The sequence below is a fragment of the Bradysia coprophila genome (assembly GCF_014529535.1).
Source record: "Bradysia coprophila strain Holo2 chromosome IV unlocalized genomic scaffold, BU_Bcop_v1 contig_144, whole genome shotgun sequence".
Taxonomy (NCBI): Eukaryota; Metazoa; Arthropoda; class Insecta; order Diptera; family Sciaridae; genus Bradysia; species Bradysia coprophila.
This window is the reverse complement of record NW_023503373.1, coordinates 953,724-972,215: the sequence shown is the minus strand read 5'-3', so window position 1 is coordinate 972,215 and position 18,492 is coordinate 953,724. Positions and strand designations below refer to the sequence as shown.

The 18,492-nt window shown below is 33.1% G+C and overlaps 2 protein-coding genes across 8 annotated transcripts in view; one reads left to right on the top strand and one right to left on the bottom strand.

The window, feature by feature from the left end:
• The window catches only part of LOC119071140 (potassium/sodium hyperpolarization-activated cyclic nucleotide-gated channel 2), a 43,735-nt gene continuing 25,243 nt past the window's right edge, over positions 1-18,492 (top strand). For 4 of the 7 annotated variants that reach the window (XM_037175840.1, XM_037175838.1, XM_037175839.1 and 1 more), the window contains exons 1-3: positions 15-243; positions 1,295-1,394; positions 10,486-11,619. In XM_037175840.1, the coding sequence (XP_037031735.1) occupies positions 1,324-1,394; positions 10,486-11,619 (1,205 nt within the window). In that variant the 5' untranslated portion in view covers positions 15-243; positions 1,295-1,323. Of the gene's footprint in view, positions 244-1,294; positions 1,395-10,485; positions 11,620-18,492 lie in introns of all 7 variants that reach the window. The other 3 variants (XM_037175843.1, XM_037175841.1, XR_005086600.1) reach the window with 2 other exon arrangements.
• Positions 6,497-7,771, bottom strand: LOC119071272 (alpha-tocopherol transfer protein-like). Its single transcript, XM_037176137.1, has 2 exons — positions 6,948-7,771; positions 6,497-6,883 (listed from the first exon to the last, which is right to left on the bottom strand). Exons 1-2 carry the CDS (start codon positions 7,626-7,628, stop codon positions 6,632-6,634), a joined length of 933 nt encoding a protein of 310 aa, XP_037032032.1. The 5' UTR covers positions 7,629-7,771; the 3' UTR covers positions 6,497-6,631.

Sequence of the window (18,492 nt, the reverse complement as noted above, 5' to 3'; positions counted from 1 at the left end):
GAACTTTCAGAAGTTCAAATGTGTTGAGAGGAAATAATGTTCAATTGTGTGTAGGAAACAATAAAATTAGTGTGTTTTCTTATTAGTTTTAATATAATTTTAGGTTTCTTTTTTTATAATTTTTCAAAATTCCGTAAATTATAAATTTGAATTGATATAACCAATAAAACATAGTGTGGTGTTAAAGATATGTATAATAAATCAGCGAAAACTGATGTGTTTTAGTATTATTTCGTTTGTTACGTAAGTCCCCAGTTCGATCGATTTTTTCAATATTAAAATAGAAAACCATTGTATTGTATCACCAGTTATAATTAAACTTAATGGTTTTTGCAAAAAAAATGGATTTAGAAATGTTAAGAAAGCGAAAATAAATTTTTTCTTTTATTTATCGTTGAACCCTATGACTTATATATATATATATGATAAGACCTGAAGCATTAGACTATATAATAAATCGAATGATATGAAGAGAACAATCAAACGTTATTGATGAAAATATATGTATATTGAAATTATGCAAGACAAGCTGTGTTATGTAACATTACCAATTGACTTTGAGGTAAAAGTGATATAATTTTGTACGTTTATAGTTAGGAAAGAGTTTATTACGTAAAGAATAATTTTCCGATCACAATTTTATACACTTTTGGCTTCTACTTTTCTATTGTTCTGTATAAACCACTTGCAATTTTGAAAAAAAAAAAGAAAAAAAAATTGTTACGAAACTTCAATGCTGTTTTTTTCTTCTCTTAAAACATCAAAAGGATTTCATTTTTCCTTCAAAATTTTCATCTGCTCATGTACATCTTATATATATATCGCACACTTGCATTTTCATTGAATAAACTTGTGTGAAAAAAAAACCTTTCTAAATCAATTTTTATCGAAAACAAGGGAATTGAGGCTTTTTTATTGATTTTTTTCCATATACACCTAGCTACTCGCATGGAGTTGAATTGGCTTCTGAATATCTCTTATATATGTCCTCCATATTTGTAAATGTCCTATATAATACTCTTCGTGGAGGACTTAAATTGAGGTTGGCTATAATTTTTTTTTTTCCTTTTTTTTACCTTGAACTAGTGAGAACAATGTAGTTCGTGATATAACTTCATTTTGTATGAAAAAGAAAATTTTAAACTGTGTTTGCTCATTCATTATTTTTGCATGCTTGAATAAAATATGCGGAATTTCGAAATAAAAACCAAATTCTGTTGGAATATTCGTTTTGTAGCTGTGAATGAAATTTATTTACTTTCATCGACTTGAAAATTGCATAATAAATTTTCAGATTATTACCAATTGTTGGGAATCTAAGATATGCCATTTTCGAAAATTCTTCAAAGGAGAGTAAGTGGTCCAGGTGCTTACGGTAACTATTGGAGAAACAGGTAAATATTCCAAATTTTATGTACACTATTCCGTTTTTAACTATATTTAAATGAAAGAACTGGCCTGACCTACTCTTAGCGCAATTGTATACAATATTTGTTTATGGAAATATATATGTCCCACATTTGATAAATGGCAGAAACTTTGCCAGACAATGAATATGGGGTGATATTTTGTTGATAAATTCTGGAAACTTTACTAATCTTGCTAATGGTATTGACACAATTATTATATGCAGGCAGTTGTCTTGATGGTATAAGGAAATTAGTCTGTCTCGCCAACAATTAAATTCAGCCTTGTTTCAATTTCTAATTTAAATCAGCTGATAACATAGCAGATCGGTGATATCATATCTACTTATTAGATATCGTTTCAGAATTTGAATTTTCTATGAATCGATGGATGAGCCAATGAATTAAAAAATAAATTTTCAACGCATTCTTATGCTTGATTTCCACTTACGCCGTTTTGACTCTCTTTAGCTAAACCACGCCTCTTTTTCATTGTTTAAAGAGTAAACGGATATAAAGCGTATTACTCTTTTCGTAAGTGGAAATCAAGCCTAATACGATAATAAAGCAAGTTCACCAAATACAACGCTGCCTTTTATTTGGTTGGGGTGCGTTACATTTTGAATTTGCAGCGGACTTACGGTGTGCATTGATAAGAATTTGTTAAACAGTTATTCTACTAAGTGCACTGTAGACCACTTTTAGTTCCTTTGTTAACACACAATTTGAAGGTTTAGATTACAAATCATTGCGTAAAATAACTCGCCAAATTTAAGTCCAGGAAGAACGATTGATCAGAGAGAATCAAAGAGAAAGATTTGTCCTTGGGATAGATTTGTTAGAGCTGACAGCTAACCTTCAATATTTCATCAAGGCCACATTAATAACAACTCGATATCTCGCAAAATCAGGAGAAACTGTAGGAAGTAGGATACCGACACCTCGCAAGACTCGCTAAAACCTCTTTAACACGAGGAAGAAACGACACTTTTGACAACTTGTATTGCTTTAAAATTTTCTAGATAACTTGCTGGTGTGGGTCCAGAAACCAGACTTGACATTAAAGAAAATTTGCCACACCCTAATGTTCAGTTCTTTCAGAATCTGGTACTTTGTTCAATCTAAGTATCTTCAACAGATGTCAACAATATCTTTCGCTTCCTTTATTCTTGATATACGATTGAAGAAAATCTTCCACTTCATCAGTTTTAACTTTGCTAATTTAACCACGTATATCCGAGCTCATCTTTTTTCTTCGCCTTCACTTTCGATACCATATGGACAGTCGCTTGTAGAGGAGCGAAATTTTTTGTTTATGGCTCATCACCGTTCACCGTTGTGGAGTTGCATATTACTTCATTGTTTCATACATATTCCATTGATCATATACCATTTTGATGTATATGCTAAACGGAGTTGTTTCCCCCTCGATATTCGAAACATAATAGATACACAATGACTCGTTAATCGTAATTGATCGCAACAGACTCATGTGATCCTGAACCATATACATTTTAAATTAATTTAATTTAAAGCGTAAACACTACATTATGTCACTGGTTTTATTGACTTTAATTGCTCATTTAAGGTTATTTGTTGAATTTCAACACTACAAATTACTCAAAAGCGGTTTTCAAATGAGACATTTTTTGTTCACATTTTTGTGTCCTTATATGTCAGTTTTCACTTTTTATTTAAATGAACTGAGAACTGGACTTCGATTGTTAACCATTATTTTAACAACATAAAAGGATCGGCTAGCATATTTAAACAAATTTTTATTCATGAAAACTGAAGGTCTGATAACATTAACTTTTGCTAAATATATCGTCCTTGAACGATAAACCTGACCTACACGACAGTAGATCATCATCGACACTAAGCAGAATCGCAAATAAATAGCAATACACATTATACAAAATAAAACTGTCTACGTAACAATAATTTTTCAATTATAAATTTTGTAAAACATGAACGATTAATGTAAATTGTAAAATTGATCCAATAACAATATTGACATTGATTCAATGATACATTTTATAAACGGTTGTATCAACAATGTATATATATGTTGCTATACGTTGAGGCTTTCCCTCGAACAACATAGTTTATTTTCTGTATTTATTATGGTTGTAGATAGTGCTGCATCATATGCTTTTAAATTGATTCTCACAAAATCTCGCTCTAACCACAATTAATTAAGCGACTAAGTGGGAATATAGAGAGTCTGGTTACAAATAGTGTTGTATTGTGATCAATATATTCTTATATTGATCGTGTCTTACAAAAGTCTCTTGAACGATATAAGAAATTGCGACCGGTCAGCTGACTGAGGAAAATTTAATTCATTCCTTCTTGTAACGGTACATGATCAAATTTAGCTCCGATTTTTCTCACCTTGCTGCACAGAGATACCTCTTTAGTTGACAATATTCAAACGAAATATTCTTCATCTTCACTATCACATGATCTGAAATTCTTTTTTTAGTCGTTGAAACACCCACATTTTTCATTTTAAGAGTGCTATAAAAGTGTCTCCGCTGACCGATATGTTTGAATTAATATCTAGAAATATCTAAAAAAAAAAAAAAAAAAAAGGTGTCATGAAAATTCACGAGGCCAACCAGATTATCCTACATGACAACGAAACAGTCAACTTCAAATCAGATGCAGCGCACATTTCTCCAGTCTTCTTCAACATCATAAAAAACAACTCCAAAACTCCGAATGTAAACCCTCCGGCACCAACTTTGTACAGTAACCCACCTGCAACAGATGTTCTGACAAATGTTGACATAGGTCATGTCAACACAAACAACAACAATCAACACAATATTGAACCCAGATATAATCTGCGGCCAAGAAATCGAATTTAATTCAAAATTGTTGTGACATTAGAAGTAACGTAAGTTTAAGAGAAGCTCAGCTTCAACATGTAGAGCCGATTCGTTTATGACCACTTATTGTTTTAGCCATGATTATGGTCGGTAACGACGACCGAATGCAAGGGGAAACAATAAACAAATTTTCGTAAACAAATCGTTTCATTGGTTGTCCACACAAGCAATACAAGATCAAGGAATTGATTGCTTTGAACCAGCTAAACAAACATCCAGTAAATATCTAGATGTGCTGTCTTCAATCGACAATTACGTCACTGAATTTGGTCCATAAAATTCTTTCACTTACACCATCCCTTTTTGACGCAGAAAATATTCAATACGTTCTCATATAATATAATTGCTCTTTATTCCCACATTTGTTTTTTATTTCTATTTTTATTGCACAGCAGATTAGTATACTGCGTGATAAAATATAAAAGTAAATTCGAAAATGATTGCCTTTGACGAATGTTAATCCCAGTCTAATGTCTTTGTAAACCCAAATTTAGAATCTGGAAAATCGAAAATATTTCACCGCTGGAAAAACGAGTCATACGGGTAGATAGCTTTATATAGAAGGGATAGAAGGGTAGGATTATCAGAAATACAACAGGAATCTCATAAATCCATTTTCAGATCGAAAGTCTTGATCTTATGGAGATAATGTTTTGATTAGTTGAATACGGTAGACTGGCAAGACGAACAATAAGAAATGATAAAAAATATTTTTCGCACAACGAAATGGCTGTTCACAATGAAGTAGCAGCCAATGACCGATTATAGTTGTGCATGTGAATTTTTATTGAATTTCAGCAAGATATGGTGGGCTATCTTTTCGGTGTACTTTCAATTTTATGATAAGGACGACTTTTTTGTTATAACAAAACGATGCACATTTGACTCCGATAATATTTACAGTTATGGAATTATAATTTTCAGGATTGTGTGCAATTTTAATCTTTTTTCTTATTAATGCACAACGATACCCCGCGATACCTACGGAATGAATAGACAATAAAATGAATTGGATTAAAATCGCATTGCCGAACGATCTACAGCGATGAACTCTCATAATGGCCGTCTTTTTCTAAATTTCTTATTTCTCTTACTTCTCTCATTTCTCTATAATATTCGTTATGGAGAAATGAGAGAAGTTGGAGAAACAAGAGATTTACAAAAAGACGGTCATTATTAGAGTTCATCGCTGTAAGTTTCCTGATTGGCTGTTTTAGTGTCTTTCTCCTCGGCTGATTTTGATTTTGACAAGGGAGCGACAATTTCAGACGTCATTTATGAACGCTTCTAATGTGTAAGCTTGAAAAGCGTGTAAATGACGTCGACCGTTTTTCGAGATCTTTAGCAATCCTTTGTCCACCATTTTCCAACACCTTTGAAATGGCGTTGCCAGGTGAGGTCTGAGGTAGACAATGTGTCTCAATTGTAAACTGTTAGTAAATGTTCTACTATGGTAGCTACTCTAGTATCTATAGCAGACAAAAGCTTTCCCAGTAATCTTATCGAACCTATTTAACTATCCTTAGAAAACGACAGGCAAAAATCGACGTTTCTTATCAGGAAGCTAGTGCCTCTTTTTGATAAACTTATTTGGAAAAATTTACCGACATTTTCCGCTATTTTCCAAAATTTACCATTATGGCGTTTGGCAACGCACTTCAAGCATGAATGGTACTTCAAATAGGGTACTGAAACTGGATAACCCGTCACACAGTTGTAAAACACAAAATATTACTCTATTTGGCAGCTGTCGACTGTGATTAGTTATCACTGATCACATTTGTAACAGGTTAACAGACGGCAAGCATATGACCAGCAACTTTATTGGGTCTATTACTCCATCGATCAAAGTATTTTTAATCGGTTGATTTCAAATCTTGTACTTCAAACGTTTAACATGCATTTTACTATATAAAAGGATTGGGTTTTGATTATATTACCCAAAGTTTGTCATTATTTTTGTAGTCAGTTGTCGATAACAGATGAATGTGACAGGTTAAAGAGCTTTTGGTAAATTTTTGTACATTTTTCCAACAAATTTCCAAAAATACGTCCTTTTTGAAGCTGTTCATTTCATGGTTGCTGTCTAAAGCTACGAAAGCTGTCTTAGAAATCTATTAAATTAATGAAAAATGTATTGGGCTTAGAAGTGAGATTCTGTCCAAAAGAATTTTGTTAATTGTCTGTTTTTCATTCATATTTATTTTTACGATAAAAGTAATCAAAACAAATTTATTAAGCGGTGTATTGTCATCCAATTTAAAGTAATAAATTTAAATTTCGACCTACATTGATTTACTGTACAACAGCAATCTAAATATCAAGTCGCTAGTCGAATTGCAATTGTTTGAACGTTCCGTCAATTCCAAGTAATGGATTTTTTGCTGCTCCAATTCGTTTTTTCTCATCAACACCATACATCGAGCTCTCAGTCAAAAAGTAGTCACGATGCGACAAAAATTTCTTTTCCCATTCATCGGTTAGGCTTTGCAGAGAGCCGGCCGTACCTCCGTATTCGATTGGCATCATTTCGCGCGGAACCATGGAGTACAGAGAGTCCAATGAGGGATGCATGAAAATCTATCCATATAAGACTTTGGTCACATTGTGATATTTAAACACAAATCCACCCGTCGAAACTTACCCGATTTCTCATTTTCTCGTTCAACAGACTTTTAACTAGAGCGAACAACTTTTCAAAAATTTTCGGAGCGTTTATGTAATGGACTCCTTTCTGTCTTATCGGTGAACTTTCCTGCCATATCATTATCGCCTTTTTCAAAAACGCAGGCTGCATTTGTATAATATGACCCATGGAAATATTACCCACATCACAAACACATATTTGACCCGCAACTACTGAATTATCATCTTCAATCAACAATATGTCGTTGATCATGGTAAACACTTTCATGATTTCTTCGATTCTAACACGACTCGGGTCGTACGAGTTCATTCGAAAGAAAAGAAGTCTCGGTGAGCCAGGACTTCCAGTAATCGGTAACGGTAGCGTAACGCCGTTTTTAATCACTTCATTAATCTTAGTGTCGAGTGGATCTCGGTTCCCAACAATTTCAGTTAGATGAGTTCGATATGTATAGAACATGTCAATTTTCTGCTTCGCTCTTTCTAAACTGTACTTGCAACCACGAAGAAATGCAATTAAAAACTGGTCATCCGTTCTCGCTTTGATATGAACAGATTTGACCAACCATTGCTTCAATATATCCAAATATTCTTGAATTTGATTTGGATCTTCAAACAATTCCGTCCGTGCAATTAACTGTAATTCTGGCGACAACAGTCGAATTTTTGGAGTAGACATGTTGATTTTAAAGCTGCCGAACCGAAACTAAGTTTAATTTATGATAACGAATTACGACTGGCTCTTTATCAAAATTATGATAATCATTATCTTAATTCGTATGTGGATAACAAATCGAAAATATATATTCGACTGTTACTATTTTGTGGTTGTGTGTTATGTACTACACACTGAGTATGTGGATGCAATTGAAACATTTGGTTAAATATCGCGATAACATTTTATTTTGAACTTGTGCATTCGATAAACCTATGACCTTGTGTTCATAGCACTACGACTTCTTGAGCTAGAGTTAGAGTACTGTGTCTTGTTCGTATACGTTCATGGCTGATTTTATTTGTTGTAAGCCCGTCAATTTGCATTTTACATATTCTCTCAAGTTAAACCATGAAAAATTCCCGATTAATTAGCGATCTTAAATTCGTTAAGTTCGCCTATATCGCTTATCATGAGTATTGACAACTGGGCTGAGAGCTCTCAAACTGTTGAAGCAAACGTTGCAATAAGAAATTGTTGGTTTTCATGTTCGTTTCGCAATCTCTTATCGAGTTCTTAATTTACAGAGACCACACATTTTTTGTGTTCGCCATCTGAATTGAAAGTTCAATAAGTAATTTTTGGATGGATATGTTTTGATTGGCATCATCAATTCTCAGTATTGGACTCGCTCCATAAATAATAACAAGAGCCTGGAGATTTTTATCTCTGCATCCGACCACGACCTCTTCTAATGGGCCTCTGATATTAATTGACTGTTAATCGGCTGTGAATTTGTCTATTTTTTGACGAAAAACATCAAAATTAGCATGCTACAAATATCTTGTTGAGTAAAAGCCGAAATACGACAAATTGCATCGAAACAGAGTGTTGCCTCTTTGCCCTAACACAAAAAATTCAACTCTATGTTGTGACTCGACAAAAAGAAATCTCTAAGACTCTAAGTCATCTGTTAGCTACAACAACCAGAACAATGATCAACGAACAGTAATAAGTATTGTCTTTTATAGCCACGTTTATGGTAAATAAATGAAGTAAAAGATTTTATTAAGAAATATTTTTGACAATAGAAGTAATAGATGTTGTTTCCGCATCATCTTCTACATAGCAATAACTTTGTTCCTTTGAGAGTTAAATTCAGATTATAAAGCCGTTGCAAAAGCTTACGTACGATACAACTACCGGCAATGCAACAAAATATCTAACCGGGTTGATCAGTCCAAACTAGGGATTGCAAACCGAACTTGAATTCAAAAACCGCGGTTTCGGTTTTTTTCCAATGTCAAATCCTAAGATCAAAAAACTTTTTATTCTCTAAATTTCACAGTTTTAATACTTTTTTCGCGTTTATGACGCGGTATTTAATTCAATGAAATGAAATGAATTTGTTTACCATCTGTTTGTAGAGGTAATTTGGGTTTATCTTTGCATCGACACATAAAATATCTTACGTTTCTGCAGAAAAACTGGTTTATAATTTCGGAGGATTGCATCTCTTGACTTCGGTGCAGAATACAACCCTCCTCCTCGAAGATAAACCAATTTTCCCGCAGATACTTAATATATTTTTATACAATTAATATTGAACCTATAATTTTGTCCATAAAAGTCCAGCAATCGAAAATGTTCTCTCAGTGTCAACACTGTCAACACTTAAGTAATAGTATATTTCAACATACCCCAATACACACAAGATGTGTGTGCACGGGCGGGCGAAGCCCAAGCGAAAACACACATCGAGTGTGTATTGGGGTATTTTGAAAGTTATTTTTCTGTAATAGTGAGAGTGTGTTGGTGCATTCCTTCCCAACCGTTACTTTCCTTCTCGACCGTTTACTTTCCCTACCAACCGATTCATATCATAGCTCACCAATACACTTTCACGTATACAGAAAATACTGATAAACAGTCTCTAGATTCGGTCCTCAAACACAGCCATCTTGTGTTGAATAACGTTTTCGATCTCGCGACTAGGAACCTTGCGTTTGTCTACCATGAATGAGTACTGTCGCTACCTTCTGTTTTCTGTCTTATTCGTGCCTTCGGTGCTTCTATTTATCTACTACACATTCCACATGTCATGAGGAGTTTTTGTGCAAGGACCACAACGCCGGCTTCGATTTTTTGAAGTTTTTTACGTTTATTTTGAAATTATTAAAAATGTCAAAATTCCGAGACCAATGTTTTGCACCTCATATCACACATTCCTCATGTCATAATTAGGAAACAAGGATAACTCCAATAATACGACATAAGCAGAAAATACAGCTTGCAAAGTGCTTTTTTAAATACATTTTGGACTTTTGGAGCGACTTTTAAAAACCGAAAACCCCGGTTTTTATGCCTAAAAACCGCGGTTTCGATTTGGCTAAAATTGCCCGGTTAACCGGTTCTGTTTAAACCGGTTTGCAATCCCTAGTCCAAACTGTTCATGTATGTTCAGTTGTTGCCGAGAAGGGAGTGCAAAGTAAAATCCGGAAAACGGAAGAAAATTTCCAATATCGTTTGCAATATTCAATTGTGATTGTTTTGCGATTGAATAAAAAGGAAAGATTAAAATTCGATACACTTTTCAAGTTACATGTGAGACGTGATCGTCATCTCTGAATATTTTCGGTCCATTCAAAATCATTTTTTCATTGGAAGCTAAAAGCTATGTTTAAAAAAAGCGTGAAAAAAACCATTAATACGTGTACATACACGCGCGAGCATATTAAATTTTAATATGCTCTTGTGTGTCGTACACATGATTTATATATGTCTATAATGTGCTCCAATATATTTTTATAAAACATTCTCATTCATTATTGATACACATTACTTAATCGTTTTTTTTTTCTTTCTCATTTTTGCCTTTCAGCGAAGAAAACTCAGACATTCAACAATTGGATTACAAACAATTTCGCCAGTCTATGGTTAACCTCGATAGTGGCAATAGCTTATTGCTTGATAAAAATTTATTGCACATATCGAACAACAGTTGTGAAGTTGATTCTAGCCTTCATCATCCATCAGCAACATGCAGCGTTTTATCGTATCGAAATGCAAAACAAAATTTATCTGAGAGTTGTGTGGTAAATGCAGCTAGCTGCAACGCGTGTAATTCGCTCAAAGTAACTAGCAGTTGTAATATTAACTGGTCATCGTTGGATGCATCGAAAAATGTGAATTGTGATAAAATATCAAACGTTAATACGACCAGTAACATTTACGGCAGTCAATTACCAATACAGCAGAATGTCGATCTAAATAATACAACGACTGCGACGAGCAATTCAAATTCGCGATTAAGTTCGAAAATTACCGATAATAGTTTTAGTTTATACAATAACAATAGCCAGTTCTCTGAATGTAATCACATAAAACATAACAAATTCAATGGCAGCAAGAATCATATGGTGCAAAAGAATAGTTTTTTCAAAAATTTTGCTCGCAGCTCATCGTTTCTGAGTGGTTGCAAAATCAAAGCCAATTCAAAGCGGCAACTTCGTAATATATCCTTGAAATTGAAAAAACCAGAAAAAACGAACTCTGTACAACTATCGTGTCAGAATTTGAATTGTCACCAGTACAACAATGGCAACGGCAATAGTAATAGCAATAGCAATAGCAACAGTATCGGATCGCAAGTGATTCAAAATAATTGCTCGGGGGCTAATCACAATTTGAAGAAAGTAACGTCGCTCAAATTAAACGATTCGATAAAAAATGTTTATCGCAATCCAGTCAATAGTGATTTGAAAAATAAATTTAACGCTAAAAGCAATGGATGTAACAACTGTCACACAGGTCAATTAGTATTAAATGATTTTAATAAGCAAACGTACGTGAGTGGAACAAAAAATGGAATTAATCGAAATAAGCAATTTGATAGACAACTTAGTGTGCCAATTGAAAACTCGAATTTTAACAATTTGGGTATAAGTAATCAATGTTACTCGTACAGCAATAGCCTAACGCGAGCACAGAAAAAAGGATATAGGACGAACGGAAGGTAAGTCACGATTTTCTGTCTCCTTTTAATTTTAAACTAGTAGAACGCATACACCTACAGTAGAAATTCGAACCAAAGAAATTACTCTACCAGTGGAACTTGACTTTGTCGTGACTGAGGCTCATTAAAACCCGTGTTACCTTCCTTTCACTGTACATGAAAATTTATCTGATTATAAATAGTCTGATATTGCCAAAGAGGATATGAGTACTTTTATTTTTAATGACTATGAGGCTAAAAATATACTCTTGACATACATGTCTTCTGTCGATAGATTAGGATTTATTTTTTGATTTTGTAAAAACACACCATCAAATCACCATAGTACTTATTACACTTCCTATTCGACGATATTAAAAGCTCGTGAATTTTAAATGGCCGCAATCAATGATCAATGCAAACATTGTGAATTCCGTCGTTCAAAATGGATGATATATTTGATGTGTCTATCTCATTAATTTATCATTTTTTAAATGAAACAATCCGATCAATTAACTGAAACATTTCTAATTGTCTCAATGAAACAGACAGAGATGTTGTTTCGATCTCGATTGAACATTTAAATCAAATGAACTTTGTATTAGAACTAATCTCCGTCGCGCGCCGTCGCTGCTAACAAATAGTTGAATAAGAATTTCGTCGTCACATATGAATTTATTGCATTTCCGGTCTTATGATGAAAATAGATTAAGGTTGGATCGCTTAGTATTTATTACGTAGGTGGAAGCACGGGTTTTAGGGGTATAATGAAGCAATGCGTGTGTACTTGTGTTTCCTTCGGAAAAAGAACAATAGATGTCGCTTTTGTTCTTTTCCGAAGGATTTCCGAATTTTCGAAAAGGAAGTATTTGGTTAATTGGGTGGTATTGCCCACATGTAATTCACGCCGTAAGTGTGACTAAAATTTGAATTTCAAATGAACGAGTAGATGAAAAAGTGAACAGAAAAATACATTTTAGATTTTTAATTTTGACCCCAATTACGGCGTGAATTGTTCAAGACTGATGATCCTGGTGAGTAACGAAATTGTGACTTTTTCAAACTTGATTCTTAAAAGTCATATAACAATGAATAATAATGGAATATTAGGAGTAACTATACATCCACAAATATGTTCTTGTCACCTGTTATCGACAACGATGACAAATATATTCGAAGAGTACTGCCTCTGTTGTTTTATACATTAAAATGTCTGGTAAAAGAAATGAAGTAATAGATCTTGCATCAGACGTTAGGAGATACTTTTAACAAAAAGTAATATATTATAATGCATAACGCTTGCGGTTTGCCGTTTCTTAAAGGTTAATAGACCTTTAAACTCAAAGAGCAATAACCTTTTAAAAGCTAATCACCACTAAATCTGCTATTCCTTTTGTTCAACATTTCGTGTAATTATTTGATACAAAATCTATAAACACAGCGCTGCTCTTTAGCATGAGCATAAGAAATATACATAAGAGATGTTCGTTCGGTGGCCTATGTAATCAAGAAAGACCTTGCGTTGCATTCGTGAATAATCGTACACGCATACATTCAGAGCCTTTTTGACGTTGGGAAAATAAGTTTCCGCGTTAGGAGCAGTGCTATGCTAAAGATCATTTTTTGCAGGTTTTTGTTGTCGTCATTGTCAATAGCAAATTACTGTATTGAAAATAATTCTCAAATTTATAGCACTTGTTCGCGATCTAATTCAATCACAATTTTATCTTAACAAACCTAAATGCAACGAAATGTTATGTCTTTTATATTGAATTTATACTTTAAGTACTATGTGTAACATGCAAATATGGTCATGATCGTAGTTAATTTATTTAACACAGATACCAAATGTCATGTGGAATGCGTGGAACGCGAGTGCTTGGAGAAACAGCGACTGCTACGCAATTGACATCTGATTGTTTTTTTGTTGATTTGTTGGTTTTGAGGAGTGCTTTTCAATTTTAACATTTTTTTTCGCTTTGGTGTAACAAGGACTGAAACAGCTTCTGGTTTTGTGTTAAAATTGTTTCAAAGTCTTCTAAATTTTATAGGTTTCAGATGTGTATATAATAAGCCCTAATTAGGCCGTTAAATCGTGAATTTTGCTTTGTGTTTGAGTGATTTGTTTCCGTACAGAACTCATTCTGTTCTTTTCTTTTTTAAAAGAAAAATTTAATTAATTTGATAATACAGTAGGCAAAGTATCTAAATTGATAATTTTCCATTAATTCGTCACAACTTTTAATTCATAATTCAATCCTGAAAATTCGTCAATCTCGTCCGCATTCACATCCGCAATCAACAAACGTCAAACGGTTTTCATTGTCTCAATAAATTTTTTGTGAAAATGTTTTTTGCCTACCTATTAAACCAGAGCTCTCAATATTTCCGAAATTGTTTCATTTCGAATAAGGAAAGTGCTCTTAAAATCAACAAATCGAAAACAAAAAACAATGTTTTTTATTCTTGGAGTTATTTTCAGAAAAGTTATGCTCCGCAAGTGTCGGATATCGATTTTTTTAAATAAAACTTAGATTTATTGATCAAAAACAGAACTTATATAAATTGTTCTTCGCTTGTTCGATACTGTTTTTAATTCATTCTCATTTAAAATGTGTTTTGACTACTTATCTACTCGAAAATAAAGAAATATCAGGAATTTCTAATAAGTTGCAGATGTTTTCGATTCAAAAGATTTTTTCCTCTATTTCAATGGATCTTTATTTTAATATTGAATAATAGAAGGGTTCTGTTAGCCGGGCTCACTGAATATCTTTGAATTTTGACCTAATCTCTTTTTAAGTATCTACAGAAATTCTTATCAAGTCACTTTGGAGGAATTATTTCAGCAACCCCTTCTTAATAAGATTTAAAAAATCCATTAGTCGAAAAGATAAATCTGATAAATTTATTGCACTCTTAGCGCTGGTTTTTGTATTGAACTTCTTGAAATAAGTACGTTACTTCAGTTAATTCATTCTTTATTTGGTTTTTCGTTGCTTTTTTTAGAAAAATACCTTGCAGTGCTGCTTGATAATTTATTAATCCAGTGGGGAATAATATCCCTCACCTATGGCATTATGTAATAAATCTCATATTTCTATCTCCGAAATGCTGCGTAAATGTCGAACATTAACAAATTTGGACAATTGAAAAATATCAGAAAATGTGAGTGTAGAAAATGGCTTGACTACTACACCTCGTAGGCTTATCTCAAATCTTAATAAAATTCTAAGCTCTAACCGTAGCTCAACTTTTTTTCGTTAAATATATTCTTTGGTTTTTCTGTCAGAAAGATGTGCTATGTGACAATAAACTAAAGTTGGTTGATTTCTTGGACTATAGCGGTGGTTTGTAAATAAAAGACGTTAGTTTACGCAATATTTCGAGCTTCGGCTTTGCTCTTCATCAGGCTCTTTTGACTACTAATTACATTACTGAAAATCAACAAAAATATGAAGCTAAGACTACTAACTCCTCTCCACATGCATATTACAAATGTTTTGTAGCTTTGACTTTAATTTAGCCAACGGCGAAGAAACAAAATCCAACATGTGTCAATAAACATCAGACGCATCTTCAACGTATTTTCGTTAGTAATTTGAAGGACACCACGAGTGTAACCGAAAATCATTGAAATAGGAATAGCCTGAAACGTGATATGATCTGGATCAGATCTGATAGATTTTGACTTGACCTGATTTGAGTTGAACCTGAAAATACAGACACTGACCTGAAGTGAATTATATCAGACCTATTTCGCAAATTATTTTAACAATATCTTGAGAAATTTGTTACTTCTATGATGCAAATATCCTCCGTGAAACTACTAAACGAAAATTACGATTTTAGAACTCAGCGGCAAAGGAAACTAACAAGAAATATGCAAATTAATTAAATTTAAATTTAAAACATGTCAGGTCAGATCAGGTTTTTGATTTTCATGTCACAAACCTACCTATTCCGAGGCATAAGTGGTTTGTAGTGTGGCTAAGCTAATTCACTGACCGAAAACAGCATGGTTGCCTCACCTTTTTAAGTACAATCTTCAAAACAACCTTCAAAAGAAATCTTTTCCTATTTGATTTTCCACATAAACTACATAGTTTTCTGAAACTTTGCCTAAATCTTTTGCCGATCCCAAAATGCATTCCAATTTGCTGTAAAGATCTTCGCATCATCAATTAAATACAACAGTCGATTGAATTGACGATTCAAAGGCTTGCGTAGCATAAATTTCCTGAAAATAACTCCAAGAATAAAAACATTGTTTTTTGTTTTCGATTTGTTGATTTTAAGAGCACTTTCCTTATTCGAAATGAAACAATTTCGGAAATATTGAGAGCTCTGGTTTAATAGGTAGGCAAAAAACATTTTCACAAAAAAATCTAATGAGACAATGAAAACCGTTTGACGTTTGTTGATTGCGGATGTGAATGCATACGAGCAGTGTATTTTTAGATTGATGAATTTTCAGGATTGAATTATGAATTAAAAGTTGTGACGAATTAATGGAAAATTATCAATTTAGATACTTTGCCTACTGTATTATCAAATTAATTAAATTTTTCTTTTAAAAAAGAAAAGAACAGAATGAGTTCTCAACGGAAACAAATCACTCAAACACAAAGCAAAATTCACGATTTAACGGCCTAATTAGGGCTTATTATATACACATCTGAAACCTATAAAATTTAGAAGACTTTGAAACAATTTTAACACAAAACCAGAAGCTGTTTCAGTCCTTGTTACACCAAAGCGAAAGAAAATGTTAAAATTGAAAAGCACTCGACAAAACCAACAAATCAACAAAAAAACAATCAGATGTCAATTGCGTAGCAGTCGCTGTTTCTCCAAGCACTCGCGTTCCACGCATTCCACATGACATTTGGTATATGTGTTAAATAAATTAACTACGATCATGACCATATTTGCATGTTACACATAGTACACTATTCTTTGCCCATTTTACATCAAATGTATGTTATTGTCCTTCGCTCTACAACAGTAGAGGGTAAATATTTGTAGAATAACAGCCATATGCCACTGTAATTAACTGAAAGTGCTTATTTGCTAAATACAGCTCGTGTTAGTCATTTTTGTATCTAAATTAACTTCAGCTGAACAAACCAAGTGGTACGTTTTCCTATGTACCTGCGTTTGCATGACTATTGTATCCTTATAAGCGATTATGTAAAAATGTGTAGGAGTAGCCAACGTCGCAAATTTCGATACAAAATTGGATGTCTCTCACTATAACTCCATTTTGAACGTAAAAAAAGTAAAATTGGTTAAATTATGCTAAAACATTCCTTAGTCTTGCACGATATTTCAATTCATTCGCTTGGTAAAAAAAAAATCCCGATTCTGTTCCAAATGGCGAAGAAAAGAAGAAAAGATAACATCAAATTAAGAGTTATTCAAAAGAAATGGTCTAATCAAGTGTAATCCTCTTTTAATAAGACTGCATGTATAAGTGAAATAAGTTAAGACTACCTCTCTGTTCTGTGTTGTACTAATAGTAATAATCGAAATACTACATAGAATATGTACATGGAGTGTGGTTTTTGTTAATCGTATTCTTAATTGCAAATGTGAATTTAGCACTCAGCTGCATTTGTATTAACAAAGTTGATATTTTAATTTAATGTGATAGTTCATGGTATCGTGATAGCTAACTAGATTCTTATATTCTTCTCCATATTTACCGTCTCGTAACATACATCTGCAGATGTACATTCATTTACTTAATAGTGCAAACATCGTCATTCGCCTTGACTAAAATTTCCGTTCATATGCATCAACTATATGAGTCAGCATTCAATGCAACTGATAAAGAAAACCTGGATGCTGTTAATCTTACCGTAACGTTTCTAAGAAGCTGTTAAGAAACTTATTTGATTTGATTTTTTCCATCGAAAAGGCCCAATCTTTTTCCCCATTATTCTGGTTTTTCCGCATTAAGCTCTGACGCTGAGTAAAAGAAACAGTAAACCTTTAATCTGAATGAATTTTTTATACGAAAAATATGAAAAGAATAATGAATTATTAATTTCTAGCAGACTTGCTATCTACGTTTCAGCAACGATTAGGATTATCGATGGATTATTTATGAAACTTCCGATGTTTATCTTTACAATTCAGAGAAAGGCACTTCTCATAGTAATTAAGAAATTTTATTCGATGAATAATGAGAGATTTTTTCGAAAAACTACTTACCAAATTGGGCCCATTTTTTAGTGGAACATGGTCGAGCAAGACATCATTGAAAATCTTAGGTCAAAAAGTGATTATGAGGGTGCAAACAGCAGCTTTCTGTACATTCGCGTCTCCATGAAACATGCCGTGTCAATATAAAAGGTTATTCTTCATCAGTTATCGATAGCGACGAGGAAAATTGGAGATGAAATTTAATTTGTGTTGTCTTAAATAGTAAAATGCGTGGTAAAACTAATGAAGTAAAAGATTTTGTATCAAACGCTAAACGATACTTTAAACAAAATAAGTAACAGATTCGGTTACACCGTTTACTATCAAATTGATATAAAAATTTCTTATAAACCTCAAATCAACACCGAACCAATGGGTGTTTACACGATACTGTATCTGTGTATTATTACCAGAACGAACCATTTATAACTTTTTAAAATTCAATAAATTCGATTCCACGAAATGGTAGAAGTTTTGGTCCTTATCTTTTGTGTTTTCTCATTATTTAAATGACGTACTCTTAACTTAACATACCAATGACTTTCACACGTAATGAAGCGAAATAAACTGTTTTTGTGACGAACGTTTATGATCTAATTCAGAGGTCCTATCGAACCGAGATATGAATATTTAAAATATAGATTCTACACTTTGAGTGTAGCACAATCAGGTAAACACGGTTCA

Excerpts from the sequence above, each read along its gene's own strand:
- LOC119071272 (XM_037176137.1), bottom strand. The coding sequence starts at position 7,628 with ATGTCTACTCCAAAAATTCGACTGTTGTCGCCAGAATTACAGTTAATT. Across the intron at positions 6,884-6,947 it reads ACGAGAAAATGAGAAATCGG|ATTTTCATGCATCCCTCATT; the intron begins GTAAGTTTCGAC and ends TTATATGGATAG.